Source organism: Argiope bruennichi, chromosome 8 (genome assembly GCF_947563725.1).
Source record: "Argiope bruennichi chromosome 8, qqArgBrue1.1, whole genome shotgun sequence".
Taxonomy (NCBI): domain Eukaryota; kingdom Metazoa; phylum Arthropoda; class Arachnida; order Araneae; family Araneidae; genus Argiope; species Argiope bruennichi.
In genome coordinates this window covers 23,864,243-23,886,145 of record NC_079158.1, presented here as the reverse complement: position 1 = coordinate 23,886,145, position 21,903 = coordinate 23,864,243, and the positions used below count along the sequence as shown (strand labels likewise).

Here is a 21,903-nt window from a genome sequence, read left to right as displayed (position 1 = left end):
TGTCTAGGCACCAAGGTTTCAAAAACTTAACTTTAGGTAGTAATTAGCAGAGGAAAATGATACTAACTGTACCGGTAGTGAATGAGGTCATATGAGAAAAAGATTGCTTGTTTGCTCAAAATAAGAGAAGTGAGCCAATGAATTTGGAAAAATTGATTTTCTATTGGGATGAGATCAGGCTAGTTTAAGTGACCATCTCCATTTAGAGTGGTGTAGGAAAAAGCATATTTGTCATTGCAACGAGTATAATTAATTTGCTCTTTATTTGTGAAATTTTTTGTGAGTTTTTAATCGATTTGTCCTTGAGAATACTTCGGAATTTTGAAGTCTTTAACAATCTTGATAAACCAAGGGGTACCGGTTACAATATGAAATGCTTTGTTTTTCAAAACTTGGATTGTGTTAAGGTTGGTTTTGGCAGAAATCTTCCAGAACTGAACAGTATAGATAAAAATCGGTTTTAAGACTTTTTGCATAAAAGAATTGTATTCATTTGAGTAAGTGGTGAACATTTGCAAAAGAGAGGAATAATAAGGTGCACTTTTGCCCAGAATTATTCTTTGTTATAACTTACATAGCTTTTGAATATGTTTTTATTGTCGAGAAATTATTTATTAAAACTGCATACCTATTGATGTGAATTAAACTAGCTGATTAGAGGAATTTACTTCTGCAAGTATGTCTCCAAGTTTAGTTTTTCTTTTTGATAGATTGGACTTCGCCAACTATTCCAAAGATAGTTTTATGGATTAAATTTGAGGAATTAGTTCAAAAATTACATTCATTCTTTTTAATGATAAAAAAAAATCTTTCAAAATTCATATGATGCTTCAAAGGAGAAGTTAACGGACACACCGTCTCTTTCGGGAATCCATACCGAGCAGAATTTTTTCCTCCCGGTACTTCTCCGCCCACCAAGGGAAAGTAGTTGCCGCTTCTGGAGTTCTTCATCCTCGGTACTTACTTTAGGGGTTCCATTGGGATATAGACCTATATAGATAGCAAACTTAATCTTCGAGCAGTGCTCCGTTGTTCCTGATAAAAGGCACTACCAGCCAATTGACAGAAGCGGACTCATTCCTGCCGCCCTACTTATGGAACAACGTGGGCCAAAGGGACCCCAATTTGTTCCTAACAGGTTGCCATGCACTGCCACCACATGGGTTTAATATCAAACTATAAGTCAACTCAATTAAAAATGAAATATCAATTGAACTCATAAAAATAAGAATAAAAGAAGCATCGCTAGGGGTACCTGGGAACGCGATACCTGTGTCAGCCAAAGAAAATAAACCCCTTGGGATAAGAAGAGATCCCTTGGTACCTCGGGGTTGGGAAGTCCGTACCCACTTAAAGAAAGTGCGCTTTGAGGGGCAACATCATTAGTAATGAATTAAAAGAGGGTTAGTCCTTATTTTGGTCCCTTGGTGGGTGAGAAATATCACTGGAATATATTTTTACTTTTTAAAGGCCATTCATTTTTGTATTAGAGTTTTTTAAACTCTTGTTTATGTTTAAATATCTCGATAATTTTTTTGGATCATTGATTCGTCTTTTGAAAGTATATCTATGATTTTTAAATCACGTCCATTGTTTTCTTTATATCGTATATTTTAAGGTTTTATCTCGATTCTCTTATTATTACAAAATCATGGAATCTGCAGATCCAAAACAAACTACATTCAATAAAACCCACAATCGGGTTTTGGCCTGTTCTACCTATACGGGAGGTTGATGTGAAATTGACCCGCCTTCGTATAGGACATACTCGCTATACTCACCGTCATCTCATCTTCGGTGAAAGGGTGCCAATTTGCCCCACTTGTCATATTGCTTTTAGTATTAAACATATCTTAATCGAATGTCCAGATTTTAATGTTCATCGTAATTTTTTCTACTCGTCTTCTCTTAAATTACAGGACCTGGTGGGTGAAACATACCACCCAAATATTCTCAAGTTTCTAAAAACCATTGGCTTTTATTCTTGTATTTAGTAATTTTGACTTTTGTTCATGTTTCACCTTTTACTTTGCTTCATTGTAACACTTTTATCACATCAGTATTTAATTTAAATTATTAACATAATTGCACATTAATTTTCTGCATTTTCATGCTGATCCCTTTCGCTTTTATATTTTTTAATGTGTGTTGTTTTATTGTCGGCCTTTTTTCTTACCATTTGCTTGACGCAGCATGGCCAAACATGGCTTTTGCGCCAGAAAAAACCGAAACAACCAACCAACCTTATTATTACATCCCCATGGGCATATTTATCTGCTAATTATCTTAATCCTTTTATTTGGCGCATAACCAATTATGTACCCTTGCGCCACAAAAATAGTCCCGCTTCTGAGTATGTTGTGCTTCGTAGTATAGCAAAGAAAACAAATGTGCATTTTAAACACATCTTTATTAGACCGACTGAATCTATAATTTTAAGAAAAAGAAATTTGGTATGCGGTTTTGTTACTAAGTCATTGCATTTTTATGAGTCATCGTGTTGTATGCCTGAGAATGTACAGACTGAACAGATAGTCATCTTAAAAAAAAGAAAAAAAAAAAAAAAAATTGGTTTAAAAGTTGACATTGATCTACAATTTAGATCCAAAAAAAGTTCATTTTATCCATTATATACAGTAGCTTTTGCAACTGTTTACTATCTGTTCAACAGAACATAATTAACTTTCTGTGAATAAATTTCGTTTAAAATTTGGCAGAAGTCTACAAATTTGATGTAAAGACACCTCCCAAATTTCATCCATTCTAGCTGAAAGGGTTTTGTGTTAATCCTACTCAGATAGAAATAATTCCAAAATGTGTTTTTCTGACTCGTGGAATACCAATGAAATAAATGTAAAAATTCACTAAAAAAAATCTTGATTTCGAACATATTTAATGATTACAATAACTTATTTATTTATTTTGCATATTTTGACAGAATATATTTTTATTTTCTTGTATATGAATTTGCAAAGCAATGGAATCTACTTCCGAAAATCTTAACATAATAATTTTAAGAATTCGTACCTTAAGTAAAGATTTATGAGCCAAAAGGAAAAGACGAAGACTGAAAGAGACGCCAAATAAATAAAATGAACGGCCAATGAATAACTTTTATTTAAATTAGATTCCACATCCATTCAGTTAACAGCCAATAAGCCAAAAACAAAATGAACGCCAAAAAATTATTTGTACTTAACATCATTTTCAAATATTTTGAGTGAATACTTGATTAATGTGACGAAAATACTAAACAGTGTTTTAAAAAAATTAGTTTTCATAAAATAATGTGTGCAAAAAGACTAGTGGGAAATAAACCCAACAAAAACATAAATTCTTTTATATTTAAAAACTACATGACATAGATTGAAAGTGTAATAAATTAAATAATGATACACAGAAGATAGCTTTTTTTTCCTTCTAGAAGCTACCACAGGCAAAGAGATTTCAAGGTAAATATATTAGTTCCATCACCATCTCTTAGACATTCAAAATTTACAGAATTTTTTCTTACATACAGATTAAAATATACACTCTTTAACATATAAAGAACACTAAATGATTAGTTCAAAATGCATTTATAAACATGAAGCAAAGACTAGGGTTAGACCATGCTAATCTTTAAACATACTTGGTCCTCAATTTAGAAGCTAAGTATTTCAAATTGTACAAAATTTACAAAAGAGCACAAAAATTCGGTTTTACATAAATATTTTGTACTTGTATGCAATGCACCAAAAATCTTTTGGATGAATAAAGCTATATTAATTACAGTATTAAGCCAACTTAACATTTTATTTACATTTGAAATTCTGAATAGCTACAAGAATGTCCAATATTTAAATTAAATTTAAAAATATCCGAATTATTAAATCGTTCTTGACTGCCACTAATTTTTCTATTTCCTTATTAGTTTATGTATGCAATTTTTGTTAAATTTATACAGTAAAAAATTTTCATACTGATGATATCATTTGCCCTTCAAATATTACATTCATCTGAATTATTTCTGAAAGGCAAACTTTTAAAGATTAAAGTGGAACCTTGTATCCCTCTAGAAATCAATGCTATAAGACATATGTATTCAAGATAGCAATAAAATACTTCAGTAATATTCGAGAGAAATAGAATGAGCATATTAGCTTAGAAAAATGCAAATGATATTTATCAGCAGTTTTTAATGTGCATTCTCCTGTATGTTTTTTACCCTTCAGAGGATAAAATTTTCAATAAATAGGCAACATAATTTAAATCATCTGAAACTAAAATTTCATTATAAGGCTACTTAAAAAAATCTGAACGTTTAATTGATACTGATAAAATTCGATATTTTCATTTTGAAGCTGAATTTTAATTTTCACACATATTATGGGAAAAGTTACAATAATTATTTCAAACTAAATAAGTCTAAATAATTATTGAATTATCTAAACTACTAAACAAATCTTTTCCTATTGGAAATTTTACAATAAAAAGCATTTAATATAAAATATTATAATTTAAAAAAAAACAATTTGAAGCAAAATAGAATTATTTTTTTATAAAGTTCCAAGAACTTGAGAATTAAGAAACAGGTTACATTTTTGCAGCTTCAAACAGAAAACACAAATGCCACAGAAATGGGAATGTAGATATTTTAAACTCTAATTCACTTCTAATGAGACATAGAATAAACTGCTTACACCGGACGGACCAACACCAAGCTCTAAAGATGAGGTACATAGAATGGAGTTTACACATCTTAAAATCTAACAATGTGCTTCAAGTTCATAGTCACTAATAATCTAAATAAAGAAAATCCTGTGTGCATCACAAAATTGGTACTGAAGAAATTAAAAAAGCAAACTGAATAAAAGAATTAAATGTTTTTTTGAAAATAGAAATAGAATAAAAATTCAAAAGCACACAAAACATGTCACTGGTAATAACCATTTTTGATTTGATTCTTGCACACTCAATGCATTATTATTTAAAAAAAAAAACGACCATTTAAGAAACTTAATAGATGAATGAAAATGCAATAACATGCAATATTATCAACTTATAAAGAAAGGAAAACACATTTTTAAATGTTGAGTGAATGAAGTCAGATGCTTAACAGATTTAAAGAATCATTTTAATCAACTGTTTTACATTAAGTTAAAAAAAAAGTAAAATTTTTTTAAATAGCTAGGAACATGTTAGAATTACAAATCACTTTAGATTCACTGTTTTTAATAAAAATTATATTAAATTTAGAGAAAAATATAATTTTAAATGTGTATCACTTTAAGAAAATTTTCAAAATATACAAATTGTACTCGTGGCAGATAGATGTTTTTTTTAAAAAAATAAACTTCTGTAATTTTTTCATGAATTTAAGTATAAAATTTAACATCTACATATTTCAAGCCATAATTAGATATTATAATATATATAAATTAGTATTAAAATATTTATAAATGCAAAAAGGATTACAGATATTCCGCAACTAAAAAAAAAAAAAAAATTTTTTTTTCTTTCAGCAAAATAGTGCATCATTTCAGAAACATTTCTATGAGGTATTGATACAAGTTCCCTGAGAATGAAATTTCTTATACATATTTATCTCAGACTCTTTAAAATAAAACAATTTTTTTTTTTGAAAAACAGTAAATGATTTGAGAACATCCAATGCTTGAATAAAATTCAAATTTTCCACAAGAATATATGATTAGTGACCAAAACTTAGAGCTCTAAAACTGAACTACTTCTAAACATCACATCTATAAATATATCATGATCACAGTAGAGACTACACTTAGCACAACAAAACACATTTAGAGAATAAACAATTTATTTAAACAAAACAACTGAATAATACCTGAATTTTTTAAAACATGACTAGTTTTTAAGTTTTGGGATGAGAAAAATACTAAATGAAGCTCTGAGTTATTAAATATCAGAAAAATTTACACATTAAAGCATCTTTAAGACAATCATTTCACATACAAGCTCGCATTATAACAATGATTAAATCAATATGTACAAAGAGATATAATGAAATCCTGTAAAAATTCAGAAGAGAAAATCGTATTCAGAAAGTACACAGAGCATTTAGATCTATTTTCATTCTTTAAATATTAAAAAAAAAAAATCACACGTTATTAAGACAAGTAAAATTTATGTGAAAGAAGCTTTCTCTCTTTTATAAGGATTTCATATGGAATTTCAACTTTTATATTATATAACATACTTAACTTTCGTTACTTATTCTAGTTTCCAAGTGATATATAAACTGTTTTATATTTTAACTCCCAGTTATATCTCAAAGCAATCAACAGAAAAAAAGATCAAAATATAACCACTTTTTTTTATGCAAATGCAGGTCTTTTATAGCTTTACTTTCATAACTGTTTATGAAAAACCAACTTTAATTGAAAAATACATATATACTCAATTTCATTGTAATCCAAAATAAATATTCTGGAATTATTTTAATGTTCCATTAAGAAATTACTTATATTCTTTTTCTCAATACAATTCGGGCAACAAAAGGTTATAAAGCAACAAAAATGTACATAGATTAAGTTCCAGCTAAATGATAAAAATAATATTAATTTCATTATATTCATTCTTTGGTTAAATAGAAACTGATTGGCACATTGCATAATTATTAAATTTACAATATTTTGAAATTCTGAATGCCACTTAACGATGGAAGTTAAATACTTCTAAACAATAGCCATTATAAAAAAGAAAAAACAATATAATCTGATAAATGAAAGAATGAGAATTGCAATATCTTCTCTACTACTACTTCATGTAAGAGAACCACAATGACGAAAAAATAGCCCAATGCAAATATTATGTCAAAGAGCAGGTTGGAACGACCAAGATGTAGAGGAACATAATTTCCATAGCCTTATTTTATACAGGCATGTCCATTAACACATACACCAAAATGTTCAAAATCTAGAAGAGTTTATTTACAGTCAATAAATGATAGAATTTCATTTGTCATGAAAATTGCAGAGGTTCCTTGCTTCAGCCAGTTTTAGCCACTGTTCTCTATTTTGCTGGACACCATCCATCAGTGGTTGCAATTTGTCAGATATCTTTGCAAATGACTGTAAATTCATAAATGAAATTAATACAAGACTCATATGGTATTCAACTATAAAAAAGAGTTAAAATGCTTAAAAATTCAGCAATTATCAAATAAATTTCAAAGATAATATACTTTTTTCACAAGAAATCATAAAAGAAAATTATATTTAGGTGAGCATAAACTGATTTTTATATTTATATGCATTCAAAAAATAAATCTAATTAGCACATAAAGAAAAACTCAAAATATTGTAATTGAAAGATAGAACTTTACAAGTTTCTAATCAATATTAATTTCCATATTTCCCATTTGCAAACAATAAACCATAATTCTGTGCAAAATTAATTTTGTGCCATGATAGAAAAAGAATCATTATCAAATAATTGATTTTGATATTGCAAATTATATTTTATTAAATAACTAATCAACTATGATAAATTCTTTTTTGCCATTACTTTTTCTTTTTGAAGTGACATGTAATAAAAATTTTATTTGAATTTGTTCAAAATTTATGATACAAAAGTATTGCTGCATCAAGCAAATTAATGAATTTCGAATCTGACTGCTGATATCAAAAGAATAAAAATTTAATGTATACAAATTTTATACAACAACTAATTTATCAAGAAAAGTCTAAATTAAAAAAAATCAAAGTGATAAAAAAAATCGTTAAACCTCTGGATAAAAATCAATGTTTCTGAACTGGATCAACATCAAATATACTGGAAAGGGTAAACATCAGGGTGTTGACCAAACAGTGCAAACAAAGTAAGCGAGGTTGGGTTACAGAATTTGAAAAGGCGGATTTTAAAATGTGGGCATACAAACAGGACGTGTTTTGCAGGTAACTACAATATGAATAAGTAAAAACTAGTTCATCCATTAAAAGATAAAAATGAAAAAATATGGTCAAAACTTGAATAGAAAGATTTAGAACTAGAACATTTTTCTAATAAGAATAAATGAATTTGTAAAAAAAAAAAAAAAAAAAAAAAATCAGTGTATAAGATGGATTTATCTTCGTACTATATAAAAGCAAATATAAAAATAAAATTTTTAAGCATAACAATTTTTTTAAAATATGTATAAAAACCTCATAAACAGGCGCACATATGGAATCAATAAATCGGACTTGCATCAACGGTAATTCATCTTTTTTTTCACGATTCATCATGTCCTGAAAAAAAATTACAGATACAAATTTTATAACTTTTCTTATGGCTTAAATACTTCCATAAATTTAAAACTATTTATCCTCAAATTCTGTTATTCATAAATCCAAATTATTTCATACAAAAAATAACATACTATTGGCTGAATTTTCAGCTGCTCTTTTTCAATATCACCTTGCTGGAAAAATTCACTTGCGACTAATTCTGCTACCTATAAAAAAATTATAAATATAAAAAAAATTATAATGACAAAAGTATAATAAAGCAAAAACACATAATAAAATTCGAGATTTGAGTGCCAAAAAGCTTACCAGTTTCTCTAAAATTTAATTTGATAATATGCAAAACAAAATAACTCTCGTTGAACAATTTTGAATACTATTTGATAACAATTAAGAAAACATGATCAAATGAAGTTACTTCTTTCCGAAATTATTATTAGCAGTTAAAAATTAATTAGTAGTCCTAATTATTTTGAGAAGAAAACCTGACAAAAAAACAGAAATCGAGTCACAGTAAGCAAGTACAGAAAAAAAAGGAAAATATATTTTTAAAGTAAAATGCTATTTAATTACATTTTTTTTCAAGAGTCTCACAATAAAGTCTTAATTACAGCAGATGGAATTAAAATATTAAAAATATTTTTTACATCAAAATTAAATAATAAAAATTATCAGCACAATGAAATTTGAAAATCTAAAATGAAATACCAAAGAATTTCTGTATGCTAAATGTCAATTTTGCATCAATATTATCCATTTACAAATCTGTAAATGGTTTAATTATAACTCGTATAGCTCAAATAACCTCAACAAACTTTCATACAATCTATCGTTCTTTTCCTGTTTACTATCCAAAATGATTTAGTTTTTGTAGAAGTTATTGAAATTAAGGAGCTAAATGTATGTACAAAACAGCAAACAGTTATACAGCACATTTTACTTAAGTTTCCAACAATAAAATAAAAAAGTTTGAGGAAGCTGCACAACTTGTAATGATGATATTATATAATTCGATTGTGGCATGATCTCATAATGATGCTTTGAAGCTATAATGATATACACTATGATCTATTCTTTTCTTTCTTTTTTTTATTACTTAAAATCTAAGCAAGCAATATACTTTAACCCTTTAAAAGGGCCATTTTTTTCTAGTCATATCATGTTTAAATATTTTTAGGCTTGAAATTAGAATAAGAAAAGGGATTCATTTAGCTTATTAGATAGATTTAATTTTATTAATTAATTAATTTGGTTAATTAATAATTAAGTAACAAATCAAGACACATTTTATGTAAGATAAAGAACTGAAGCATTTAAGTTTCTGTCTTTCTCAAAAAATTTGTCAGAACTTATGCTAACCTACATAATTTCATACAAAGATTGATAAATTTGGTGGGAAGCATACTTCCCACAGCCCTAGAAAGAGTTAACATAAGCTTTACCTTATTCAAAGCTGTAGATTTTTCAGAAAAATTATTGCTTAGTTGAGAAGAAGAAATGATCATAACAGAAATATATAAACAGAAAAAATATAAACTTGAAAAAATAATAAACTTCTCATATCATATTATATTATAAACTGCTGCAAATTTCTTAAACTTTATCAGTTAAACTGTGTCTACCAAGAAAATGAGTTTCAATGCAAAAACCATAGCACATTTCATTAAAAAATTATAGTTGAAGGTTCAAAATATTATAAACACATTCAAATGATTTAAAATTTTTTGATGACAGTAAGGTTAATGCAATGAGTTATCACTTAGAATTAACACAATAAAGACTACACGATAAAAGGCGATTATTACATTACTACTTTTAAACTGATTATCTCGCTGAAAAAATATTACTCTGTCAATGTATTTACACTGGTTGTTTAAAAAATAAATAAATATTAAAGCAAGATATATAGAATCCACAAGGAGGAAGTCCTCCCAGACAACAACAATATTATATGAATATAAACTCATTACATTCTAGAATAGTTTTTGCAATTTAATCAAAAATGAATCTTAAAAGCTCACATAAAATAATAATTGCTAAAAACATCAATTCATAAAATTTAATATATTTAAAGAGAACTTTTAGTTAACAATAATATGATGAAAACAAACTAATTTCTTCTGGTATTTTTAAATTGAAGCATGTTAAAGCAATATATGTATTAAGACATTCTAAAGCAAAAACTAGATAATAAAAAAAAATCGATCAAAGGTTGTCATCTATCTTTCAACACAATAATGAAATAAAAAGTACAGCCTATATTTTGAATCTATTTGCTGCCCTGTAAAAAGGTCGACAACTAAAATAATTTCTGTAGTTTTGGATTTATATTCAATGTAGCATTTACAGAAAAAGTATCATATTAATATGACATTATAACACTGCAGGAAACAAAGATGATATAAAATGCTAGAAAAGTTATTTAGAAAGGTACAATAATTAAAGAGACAGGAAATAGTAAATAACAAAAGAGCTTGTGGTGTATCAAGGTTATTGTTATCAAATCTCCTCATTAAATATATAGCTAAACAGTTGCACATAGTTTAGCTTTGCTAAACTATGTGCAATCCATGTGCTTGGATATAGAAGGAACTGCTTGAACATTAACTTGAGATATCAAATGGTTCTTATTTTGGAAAAAAAAAAAAAAAAAAAAAAAATAGAGGTTGTCACATCTCTCATGAGCCACATAATGATTTATATACAATAATATCTTTCTGTCAGTATTGTATCCCAAAGATTGGCACATGCAAAAAGCAATTTTTATGAACTATATCAGATTTAAGGTTACACACTATTATTAGGTTCCAACAGTCAGTGATATTTTTTTTTAAATGTTGATGGCCCATTCAAAATTCACAAATTAGTAATGCACATTTATGTAACATTTCACAACATGAATGGCATTCCTCTATGATTCTCAACTTCTTTCTGCTTGCATGCAAGAAGCAAAGAACTGAAAAATATTTTCATGACATTGGTTCAATGTAAATTATAAAACCTTTTAAAGTTTTTCTTTAAAAATTTGTTTTAAGTTATATATATTAAGGTACAAATAATGAATTCTATATTACATAAGTGTGTGTTATATTTTATTGTATTTGATATTTTATCATATGCAAGTTATTTTAATAATTTTTGTTTTTAAATGAATGAATCCTAGAAAAGCAATATAATATACCAAACAGTGGAAAAAAATTGTAATGTCTTCAAGGTACACTATATTAAAATTTTCGTATCTAAACTAAAATCAAAATTACTAAACTAATCATTAAATCTAAACATTATATATTCTAAGAGAGATTAATATTTCACATAATCTATTTGAAAATTTTTTCTTGTAAGACTGACACACTCAAGAGTTTAAATGAACATCAATTAAAAATATAAACTCTCCCTATACTGTTTTATTGAAATTTATATCTTTCTATTTCAAGAAGTATAAGAAATACTCTCAAAAGCACAACGAAAATAAGTATAGCCAAAATTAATAATCACCATATATAAAAGAATGAGTTACAAACAAATTTATTTAACATGAAAATTATCTTTTAAAAATTAATTACTGAAAAGAAATATCAATATTTTCCACCTGGTTTTTAAATTTTTAATAATAAATTCCTTTTTTTTTCTTTTTTTTCCTGAACACATTTTTTTGCCAGTCACCTCAAAGCAAGTATTTTCAGTTGTAAGTAGATGGCATATGATTAATATGAATCAAACAATAAATAAGATCTCAAGATACCTTCAATGATATTATGTCATTAATATCATATTTCCATATGTATTTATATGATATACATTATTTATGTGAAAGTGAAAAATAAATTAAACTTACAACTCTCTGAATTTCCCATGGCTTAGTAATAGCAGCAATATCACAAACTGTCATTAACATGGCTCTGAAAATTGAGAATAAAATATTAAAGCAATTATATTAAAAAAAAACCAAATGTATTGGTGAAATATATAAGAAAAAGTTTCAAATTTTAACTAAACAATATACTTTAAAATTAATTATTAATTCTTAAGTTTCATCCATGAAGAAAAAAGGATTCATTGCTCCTTAATGTAAATACTAACTGAGGTATTTTTTTTTTTTTTTTTTTTTTTTTTGTCAAAATTGATTTTTGATAAATATTTTTTTTATTTAATATATTTCAAGCATTTTTCCCTTCCTTTAATTTTTTTCAGTTATGCAAACTTTTAAGATTTGACAGTATTTAGTGTGCTTGCATAAGAAATATGTTTGATTATTCCTCTCTTTCTTGATATTCCCCCTTAGAAACATATGCTTAAAAATCGATAACGATTTCAGCACAGATCAAAAATAAATTTATTTTAACCTTTGCTGTATATAACAAGAAATAAACTAAATTTCAATATTTTTAAAAATAATTTATTGAGAGACATTCTATAATTTTTGACTAATACCAGATAAAAAATTTTTATATTATGCTTAAAAAATTACAGTAAATACTTTAGCACATGCAAAAAAAAAAAAAAAAAACATTTATACTCTAATATATTACAAGTAAATAAACATCCATTTATGCAAATAAGATCCTATGCAATTATGCATAGGAAGAAAACTGAGAATATTGTAGCAAATACATCTCATTGAAAATAATTAATATAGATATAAATAAAGAAATAATGAATGTATAAAAGTAAGTTTGCACTCACTAAGTTACTTAAATGAGATAAAAAATATCTAAATATTTTAACAGTTTTCTCAATTTTAACTTTTAATTAAGAAAAAAGAAAAATAAAAACCTGAGTAATTCCCTATTATCTTCTCTCTTCCAGTTATATTTTCCTGAATCAACCATATGAAAAAATGTGCTTCGCCTTCTAAAAATGAGAAAAGCATAAAAAAATATTATAATATTTAGATTTTCATACACTTATTCAAAAGAAATGTGTGATAAAAAGAGAAATTACTTAAAATTAATATATAAGATATATATTAATTATATATGAAATATATATAATGAATATATATTTCATATAATATTCTCATATTATATGAAATGCTAAATAAATAAAAAAAATGAACCCATCTGTTAAAAAAAAACTCATGATAAGATGCATTTCTTCAATTTAGGATACAAAATGCACTAAATGTGCACATTTTACGAGAATTCTATTTTACTAATGTGGTCTGCAAGCTTAAAAAAAATATAAACAGTATTTCAAGTTTATCATAGATTGTGCTCTGTTGAATACTAAGTCTGCATTATTTTTTTTATCTAAAACAGCCAAAAACCTAAGATTTAAACCATCTAATATGACTTCATCAAAGTGGCAACCCGAAAGTATCTTGAAATGGTAAATAATCATACTTAATAAGTATTATAGAATAATTCATACGTCAGAATATATTTTACGATATTTTTTAAAATATTAAGGGATTGTCAATATTCGCTTTATTATTAACAAGCTTACAATGCTAAATTTATAAATAATTATTAAATACATCAGTACAACTGGATAATAAACATGAATTAATTATTCTTTTCTATTTGTCTTGAACATATTTGTATTTTAGGGTATGCTAATAAATTTTTATTACAAATATTATATAAGTTTTTTACAAAAAACTTCCTTATGAAATATTTAAAATATATTTTGTGTAAATTTTGTTCTAAATTCAGGATATATTTCACAAAACAATAACTGACAAGAAGTAAGAAAAAGCCACAAATATTTTTAATCAAATAACTAAATCTATATGAATATAAATTTTACAAAAACCTCTTCATTTAAACTTATTTAAAAAAATGTGAATTCTTTCTTTAATACCAATTTGGGAACATTGGCTCTTTTTATATAAAGCTGTGCCTACTGTAAAATATATATGCATTCAAAACAGATTAAACACTATTTTGAAGACACTTGGAATTCTTGTCAATTAGGAAAGGAAACCTTGAATGTTCTTCCTATTAAAAAATCTTTATTGATGATAGTTTAGAATGGTTTACTAGATAATGCATCCTCATAATATTTACAATGTAGTTAGCTTTATGGACTAAATATCTAACCAACATTTTCTGATGATGGTCTGTATAAGATAGGTATTTCAAATGATGATATGCATAACAGATTCTTGGCCAATTAGATAATCTTGGATAAATACAAATATATCTTATTGAATTCAAAACTCTTTTCGACATTATTCCTTAATTGCCATAGTATGAAGTATAAATCCTTTCATAAGGAGTCATATTTTTTTGGTGTTCAAAATAGTATGACAACTGTTTGTTAAGCACTTCCTTCTTCGTAATATTTTCAACGTATTGCTTTAAGGTTGAAAAACTAACTGCAAATTTCCTGATGCCAAAATCAAATGTCCTACAGGAAGGATTGCTGGATCAAAGCTATTACATTTGGTATGTTATTTTCTTGAGTAGCAGCTGCTTATTAAGAAAGGGCTTTTCAAAATTATAATTACATTTTTAATTAATAAAAATTTATTCAAGATTTTTATGCCATTTCTGAAAATGTCAATATATCACTACATAAAAACTATTTTTAATAGACTTTAAAATGCACCATTTTACCCATTAGCTACATTTAGATCATTTCAAATTATTTTTTCAGAGGAACTAATTTTTATTTTGCAGGAATTCTTTTGTTAAAATTAACACATTTTCCAAATTTATGCTTCCAATGCTTTTATTTTATATAATTGCAATGAGGGAAAAAAACAAAACCTGTGAATATTCTGAAAGCTTTTAGGATTAAGAAAAAAAAATATTAGATTTTTCAGTTTATTTCAAACAATTCTTCAACATATTTCAAATATGGTGTGCATTCTTAATACAATTAATTACTTAAATAATTATTATTTCTGTAAATTGAATATGTAAAAAATATGTTCACAGAATGCAATCAAGTATAAAGTATTATCATCTTTTGATGTTTTTGACAAGTTCAATTTAACATTATTTTTATATGTTTTTAATATAATTACTATATGTGAGATTCCCAAATTTCTCATGATTAAATCATGAAATATTCAAGCATATATTTTTTTTTTATTTCATCCAATTTTTTTCAAAATTATTGTGATAACAGATAAGAGAGTGGTAATTTTTTAATAAAATTATGGCTGATTATTTATTAACTTTTATTAATCTTTACCCAAATGTTTGTTTTTCTCAAAGAAATATTTGAAGAATTTAAAAGTTTCTTGATTAGAATTATAATTATATACTTAAATAAATACCTTAAATTTCAACTAGCAATATCCTTTTTAAAAGTAACAATTAATCATGAAAAATTATTAGCTACAATCACTTAAAAGATATCCACAATCAAGAATTGGAGTTTACTTTTACAATCCAATTCTTATATTCATAGAATTGAAATAATTAAAAAGAAAAATCTATATTTGGAAGATTATAGTCAACTTAAAATGTCAAGCCATAAATAAATTTCAAATTTATGAATAAGGCTAAGAAATTATTTCATTATATTAAGAAATAGTATTTCATTCATTATCTTTTTAATTTATCTCTGGTAATATTCAAGTTTATCACATTTTCTGTAAATAATCATTTTTATCTTGACAAATCTAATGTATTTCTGGTACTGAATTAAAAGATATTTAATATTTGAGTGACCATAGTATGAATGGAACTAATTTGGCGGAGTAACTCTTTGGTTTGACTTTAATTTTACTGTAATAAAAGAAAAAAAAAGAATATTGTAAAGAAATGAATGTAATCTTAATTTGATACATAAACGCAATACCAATAAACAATTATCAATAATCCCTACAATAGATACTTACCGAAAGTAGACAGCTAAATCTGTAGCTAAAATTGCATCTTCCAAAACATGCACAACATTCGAATATTCATCAGGGGACAAATGACTAAGAATTTGATTTCCCTATTAATAAAATAATATTAAATCAAAACATTTGACAATTAGGGATATTAGATGACCAATTTGCAATAGTCATATTTGTGAGCAGAATATAACTATTGCAGATTGCAAGATAAATTAGAAATATTTTTCACAGAGGAATTTCTTAACAAAATATTTTACAATTTTTAAATAAAATCGATCGTGAATATGGAATAAAAAACATTTTCAGCATGAAATTCTAAAAATAGACATTATCACTACAGATTCTCATTAAAGAATATAACTTGTTTTAAATATATAGCAGAATAAGATAAACTATTTTTACTATAATACTAGTTTACTAACATGGTGTTGCTTGGAATGACAATATTTTCATGCCATTTATTGATAAAAAAAAAAGTAATTATTCACCAAGAAGCTGTCATTAAAACTTCTCTTACGATTCAGCATCTTTTAACAAAATTTGAGATCTTTATAATATATAATATATTTATAAAAAAGACTATAAATATTACATCAAATCAGCTTATGCTATCAACTTCTTACATAAGATGCATTAAATAATGGCACTTAATGAAATGTTACTACACAAATAACATTATTCACTATTTTAAGAAACACAATCTTCTTGTTGAATTGAACAGCAAACTAAAGTATCTCAGAATATCTCATAAGTGCAAATATTCTTATAACATTTATAGAGAAAGAAATAGTAGCATCACTTAGTGGTAAGGTGAAATTTTAATATCCATTAAAGTTTTATTTAATTAATAAGTTCTGACAAAATTTCAGAATGTCTCTTTCTGTTGCATAGTATTTATGGATAAAATTTGAAGTACTTTGAATTTTTCAAATCATTTCAATACATTGTATTTGTGAATGTGAGCAAACTATTCCTGAATTTTATTTATTTAAGTCAGCCATTTCTAGTCTTAGAAATCTGTGAACCATTAAGCGAGAAATTGAATTCTGTATGGACTACCCCCAACCTCAACTTTGTGAGCAAACCTTCTGAAGGTATTTAATACTCTTAGGTAAAGAGGGTGGGAGCCAAGAATCTTATTCAGAAAATTAGAATGCTAAAAAGTGTATTTAGAGGCACTAATAGTACATTTATTTGTTACATACTTTTAGATCACTCCTAAAATTCTTGTGGACCATCTGTGATCTGCAAATTTTCGAATAAGAATCACTGATATAGATTAATTAGAGAATTTTATATTTCCATTATTGAACTTCCCTAAATGTGTTTGAATCATTAATATTCATGAATTATTAATAAATCTAATTTTGGTATCACATCGAAAAATAAACATTTAAGATAGATTAAAAAAGGTATAATTCTTGTTATACTATTAACATAGATGGAATTATGCCTCATGTAAATTTAAATATTTAAAGCATGAACATTTGCATTAGTTCAAGAAATAAAATTTGATTTTCAAGATAGCATGCTATTTGAAACAAATATTTATACATAGTAGAGTATAAAATAAATTATCCTCTCAAAATGTATTATCAATTAAATATCACTTTCTTGTTCTTGTTTATTTTTTTTTTATATTCTCTACCAATACTTGTCTAGTATTCACTAATTCAAAAATAGAAAGTTTAATTGAAACTGTTCTTTCCTAAGATGCTGCATGGTTATTACTTAGATTGTATACAAAACATGTAAGTTTTATTTATAGAAGTAAAATATTTCAGATTCATTATCATTATATCGCTTTATAGTCAATATCAGCTCACAGGTTAAAAATTATCATTTGGTTTCGGTTCATTTCAACACTAAGTTATTAAATTTTAAATAAACAACTTCAAATTGAACTGATGCAAAAACATCTTTAATAATGCAAAAACATCTTCGACATAAATACTTCCAATTAAAAGAACAGGTATCCAAGGAAAGTTTTTATACATTGTTGTAAATTTTATCAATAGGAAGAAATCAAAATTCAAATAAAAGACTCTCGCAAAACTATACATAGCACATTGGTATGAGATAATTGTATTTTATCATCTTGAGTTTTTAGTTACATATATGCAAATGTCTGTATATATATATATATATAATATTAAAAAAAACTATATACATTAAGGTTAATTTAAAATGATATTACCTCGCTATTCAGAATCATAATGCATTGATCAAAATGATGATGTTCCATCGTGGAAGTTGAGTACAGTTGGGCCAAAGGAGAACATGATCTAGAACATAATAGAATTCATTAAAATTAAATATTAATGTCCAAATGAAATCGAAATTGTTGGTTAGGAATTGTATAAAAATAATATAGATAAATTGTTTCAACTAGTATTAATGTGCATATGCTTATATCAAAATCTTTCCAGATAATACTACTGAAACCATATAATTCCCTTTCTCAATGCTCAGTATTCACATAATAAAAATACTTGAAATAATATTAAATTACATTTAAGTTTAAAACCAAGACTGATCACTAATAATGTTTTAAAATAAATTACATGAAATTAATGATAGATAATAATGCAATAATAGATCACCTAAGTAAGCAAAAAAACTAATTATTAAGTTTAAAAATCTAATTATGTCAACATTTATTTGCTCAATACACATATAAGAAAAAGCAAAATACATATACTTTCTATATTCCACAGATCTCAAATTCAACATTTTATTAAAATTGAGTGTTCTAAATTTTTTAATCATAATATTAAAGTTAAAAAAATACTTAGTTTTGCTGTAAGGAGCACATAATGTAACAGTTATTTGGAATTCCCACTTTAAAACTTGGCAATATATATTTAAGAGAAATATGAAGTTTATAGATTGAATTAAGAAGTCACTGTACCTTCTGATAGCAATTAAATTTTAACTTAAGAGATTAATAATTTTGAGTGATGACAATCAAAAAGACTCTTTAGCCCTGAATACTTAATATTTCCTTGATTTAATACTTGGCATAATATGTGTTCACATCTTAATACAAAGTATTATAAAAATAAAAAAAATACTAAACTCTTCTTGGAATAGGATGCAATATGCATTCAACAAAATACTAACACAAATGAGAAAGAACCATAATTTTTAAAAAAATGTTTTGGGATTTGGTTATTGTTTTGTGAAAATAGTTTTACTTCCATGCAGATTTTGCAAACCTCATGAATACTCAAACGAGTTTAAGAACTGGGGTATTATATCCATTATTTGAGTTTTATTCTCTGAATTGCCATTCACACATTAAAAAAATGACTTTTTATTCAGTGCAATAATAATTCAATAAAACTGTCAAATATATTAACAATAAAGGAGATTTTATTGAATGAGCCCAAGTTAAAAAAAATCGTGATAAACCAAGTAAACGCTTTAAAAAGTTGAATGTGATAATATATGGGACAAACTCATCAAACAGTTTTTGAAAAAAATGTAAACTTTTTTTTTTCTTTGTCAAAATAACACTTAAATGCTAATCATTCTGCAAACATATTAAAAGATATTTATATCACAAAATGAAATCAAAATAGAAAATGCCCAAAAGAAATTTATTTTAATAATTGTAAAAGTATGCAAATGACAATGTGATTAAACATATATTTATTATTTCAACAACAAATGCTAAAACATAGTGTTTAAATTAATTTTAAAAATTGATTAAAATAAGAGAAATAGCTGTTTAGAAATGGAATTAGTGTCAGTAAAAAAAGACTAAATATTTGAACTTTAACACTAAGATACAGAACTAAGATACAGAAATTGTTTTCAAGCAATGATACATGCCAAAATTAATAAGGGGGAAAAAAAGCCAAAATCTTTTAAAACCCTATTTTTTATTATTTTTTATTTTTTTAAGTAGTGTATAGTGACTTTTTAATAGAATAGCTAATATTAGGTACTATAGAACCCATGCATCAAATTTCATTTCAATACAATGATAAATATTATAAAATCAAAGCAAACATTTTATATTTTCTATTTTAGATTCTAATATTGTTTTGCAAACAAAGAGCTTTGAAATGTCTAAAAGAATAAAATATGATTTATGCTTTGAAACATTCACCATTTTAAAAAAATGTTTGAAAAACAAGATAACATATAAATCCAAATACATATATATGGAAATCAAAAGAAGTAGTACTTCTTATTTATTATTCATTAAAATAAACATAAGATCAAAACTGATGGTTACTTTATCTGAAATGAGTTGTTTGTTCCTCTGTGGTCTAGGTCATGGCAAAGGCAGGCAATAAGAAGAGACAAAGTTTCCACTTCTCCAAATATATGCCATAGTTTTGTGATCTAAAAAAGCAAGCATGTTCTCAAAAAAAGTTACAGAAAATTTAAATTAAATCAAGCATAAATAGTGTCGTAGAAAGAAGTAATGTTTAATTTCTTTATATAAAAAGAAGTAAAATGTATTTACATTTTAGAGAAACATATTTGAAAAATCCAAGTATCTAATTTTTTTATTCAAATAACAAAAGAGCCAACACATACAATTCATAGCGATAAATATTCTGTTTCTTTAAAAAACATTATGAAGTCTAGTAAATTACTTCAATTATTACTTATTGCAAAATTGGTAACAATTTTTTTAGTGTATATATTTAGTGTATATATTTTGAAACTTTAGTGTATATATTTTGAATAATAAAATAATTTGTTTCAAAAGCCAGTTTTTCAATACTTGAAACTGATGAAATATAGAATTAATTTCATAACTTTAAGAATTTTTTAAATATTAATCTGACAATGACGCATATTAAAAAAAAGATCTAAAAAAAGCATACATGACAAACAGTTTAGAATTTTTTTAAAATTCAAAATTCAGCTCTTCCTCCAATCAACATTGGCACCTTAAACTCAAGAACAAATTTTGATTGAGCTCAGAGCAGTTTACTACAGAGAAATATTTGTAAAGAAAGTTAAATATATGCAGAAATTATATTACCGTCAGACAAGCAAACATCATTTGACTGACATTGAAAGCATGCCTCCAGTTGTGATAAGTCACTGGCCTATAATTTTTCCTCACACTCAACAACCAACGACATAAGACCTATATTTAAAATATAAAATAAAATAATCATAAAAATATAAATTTGTATGTATAATTTCATATCTATGAAAAGAAAATAGGTTGGCATATAAAAATTCCGATTTTATTGCTGATTGAAGAATATTTTGGTTATATAATTTTACATTCTAGTATTTTTTCAATACATTAAAATTTTTAAAAATATTTTTTAAAAATATGATTACTCAAACACAAGACCAGGCATTAAAAACAGATGGAGCCAGGTAGTAACCACAAAATAGAATTTAAAAAATTATATTTATTAAAATGCCTTATTAATAAGAATGTAGTAAAATGTAATGCCAATAAGAATATTAATTCAGCATGTGATGGTGCTTGACCATGTAATAGATCTAAAATGATTAAAAGATAATTAAATGAGGTAAAAGAGATAATTAAAAGAGGGTTCTTGGATGTAATTTATCATTAAACAGCATACCAGGAAAAAAAAATTAGCATATAATTCCTGAATGTTAAAACTTCAGTATGAAAATTATACAATAATATTCTGAAATATTAATGAATAAACAATGACTCAAATTTTTGATAAATAAACCCTGCAATTTTTCCTTTCTATAAAAACATACAAAATTTCAAGCAATTATAGCAGCTTATTTAATTTATTTATTCATATAATCATCCACAAAAAGACTCTCAATTAAAAAATAAAAACTATTCTAAGAATAAAGCATCATTTGCAAATTTATCTGCTTCCCTGTATAACA

General features: G+C 25.5%; 1 protein-coding gene across 4 annotated transcripts in view; it reads right to left on the bottom strand.

The window, feature by feature from the left end:
• Window positions 1–3,159: 3,159 nt before the first annotated feature.
• LOC129981701 (dual 3',5'-cyclic-AMP and -GMP phosphodiesterase 11-like) overlaps window positions 3,160–21,903 on the bottom strand; it is a 387,186-nt gene continuing 368,442 nt past the window's right edge. For 3 of the 4 annotated variants that reach the window (XM_056092640.1, XM_056092639.1, XM_056092642.1), the window contains 9 exons: window positions 21,053–21,160; window positions 20,291–20,400; window positions 18,242–18,329; window positions 16,042–16,142; window positions 13,020–13,097; window positions 12,082–12,145; window positions 8,378–8,452; window positions 8,163–8,246; window positions 3,161–7,088 (listed from right to left, as the gene is read on the bottom strand). In XM_056092640.1, the coding sequence (XP_055948615.1) occupies window positions 6,972–7,088; window positions 8,163–8,246; window positions 8,378–8,452; window positions 12,082–12,145; window positions 13,020–13,097; window positions 16,042–16,142; window positions 18,242–18,329; window positions 20,291–20,400; window positions 21,053–21,160 (825 nt within the window). In that variant the 3' untranslated portion in view covers window positions 3,161–6,971. Of the gene's footprint in view, window positions 7,089–8,162; window positions 8,247–8,377; window positions 8,453–12,081; window positions 12,146–13,019; window positions 13,098–16,041; window positions 16,143–18,241; window positions 18,330–20,290; window positions 20,401–21,052; window positions 21,161–21,903 lie in introns of all 4 variants that reach the window. The other variant, XM_056092641.1, reaches the window with a different exon arrangement.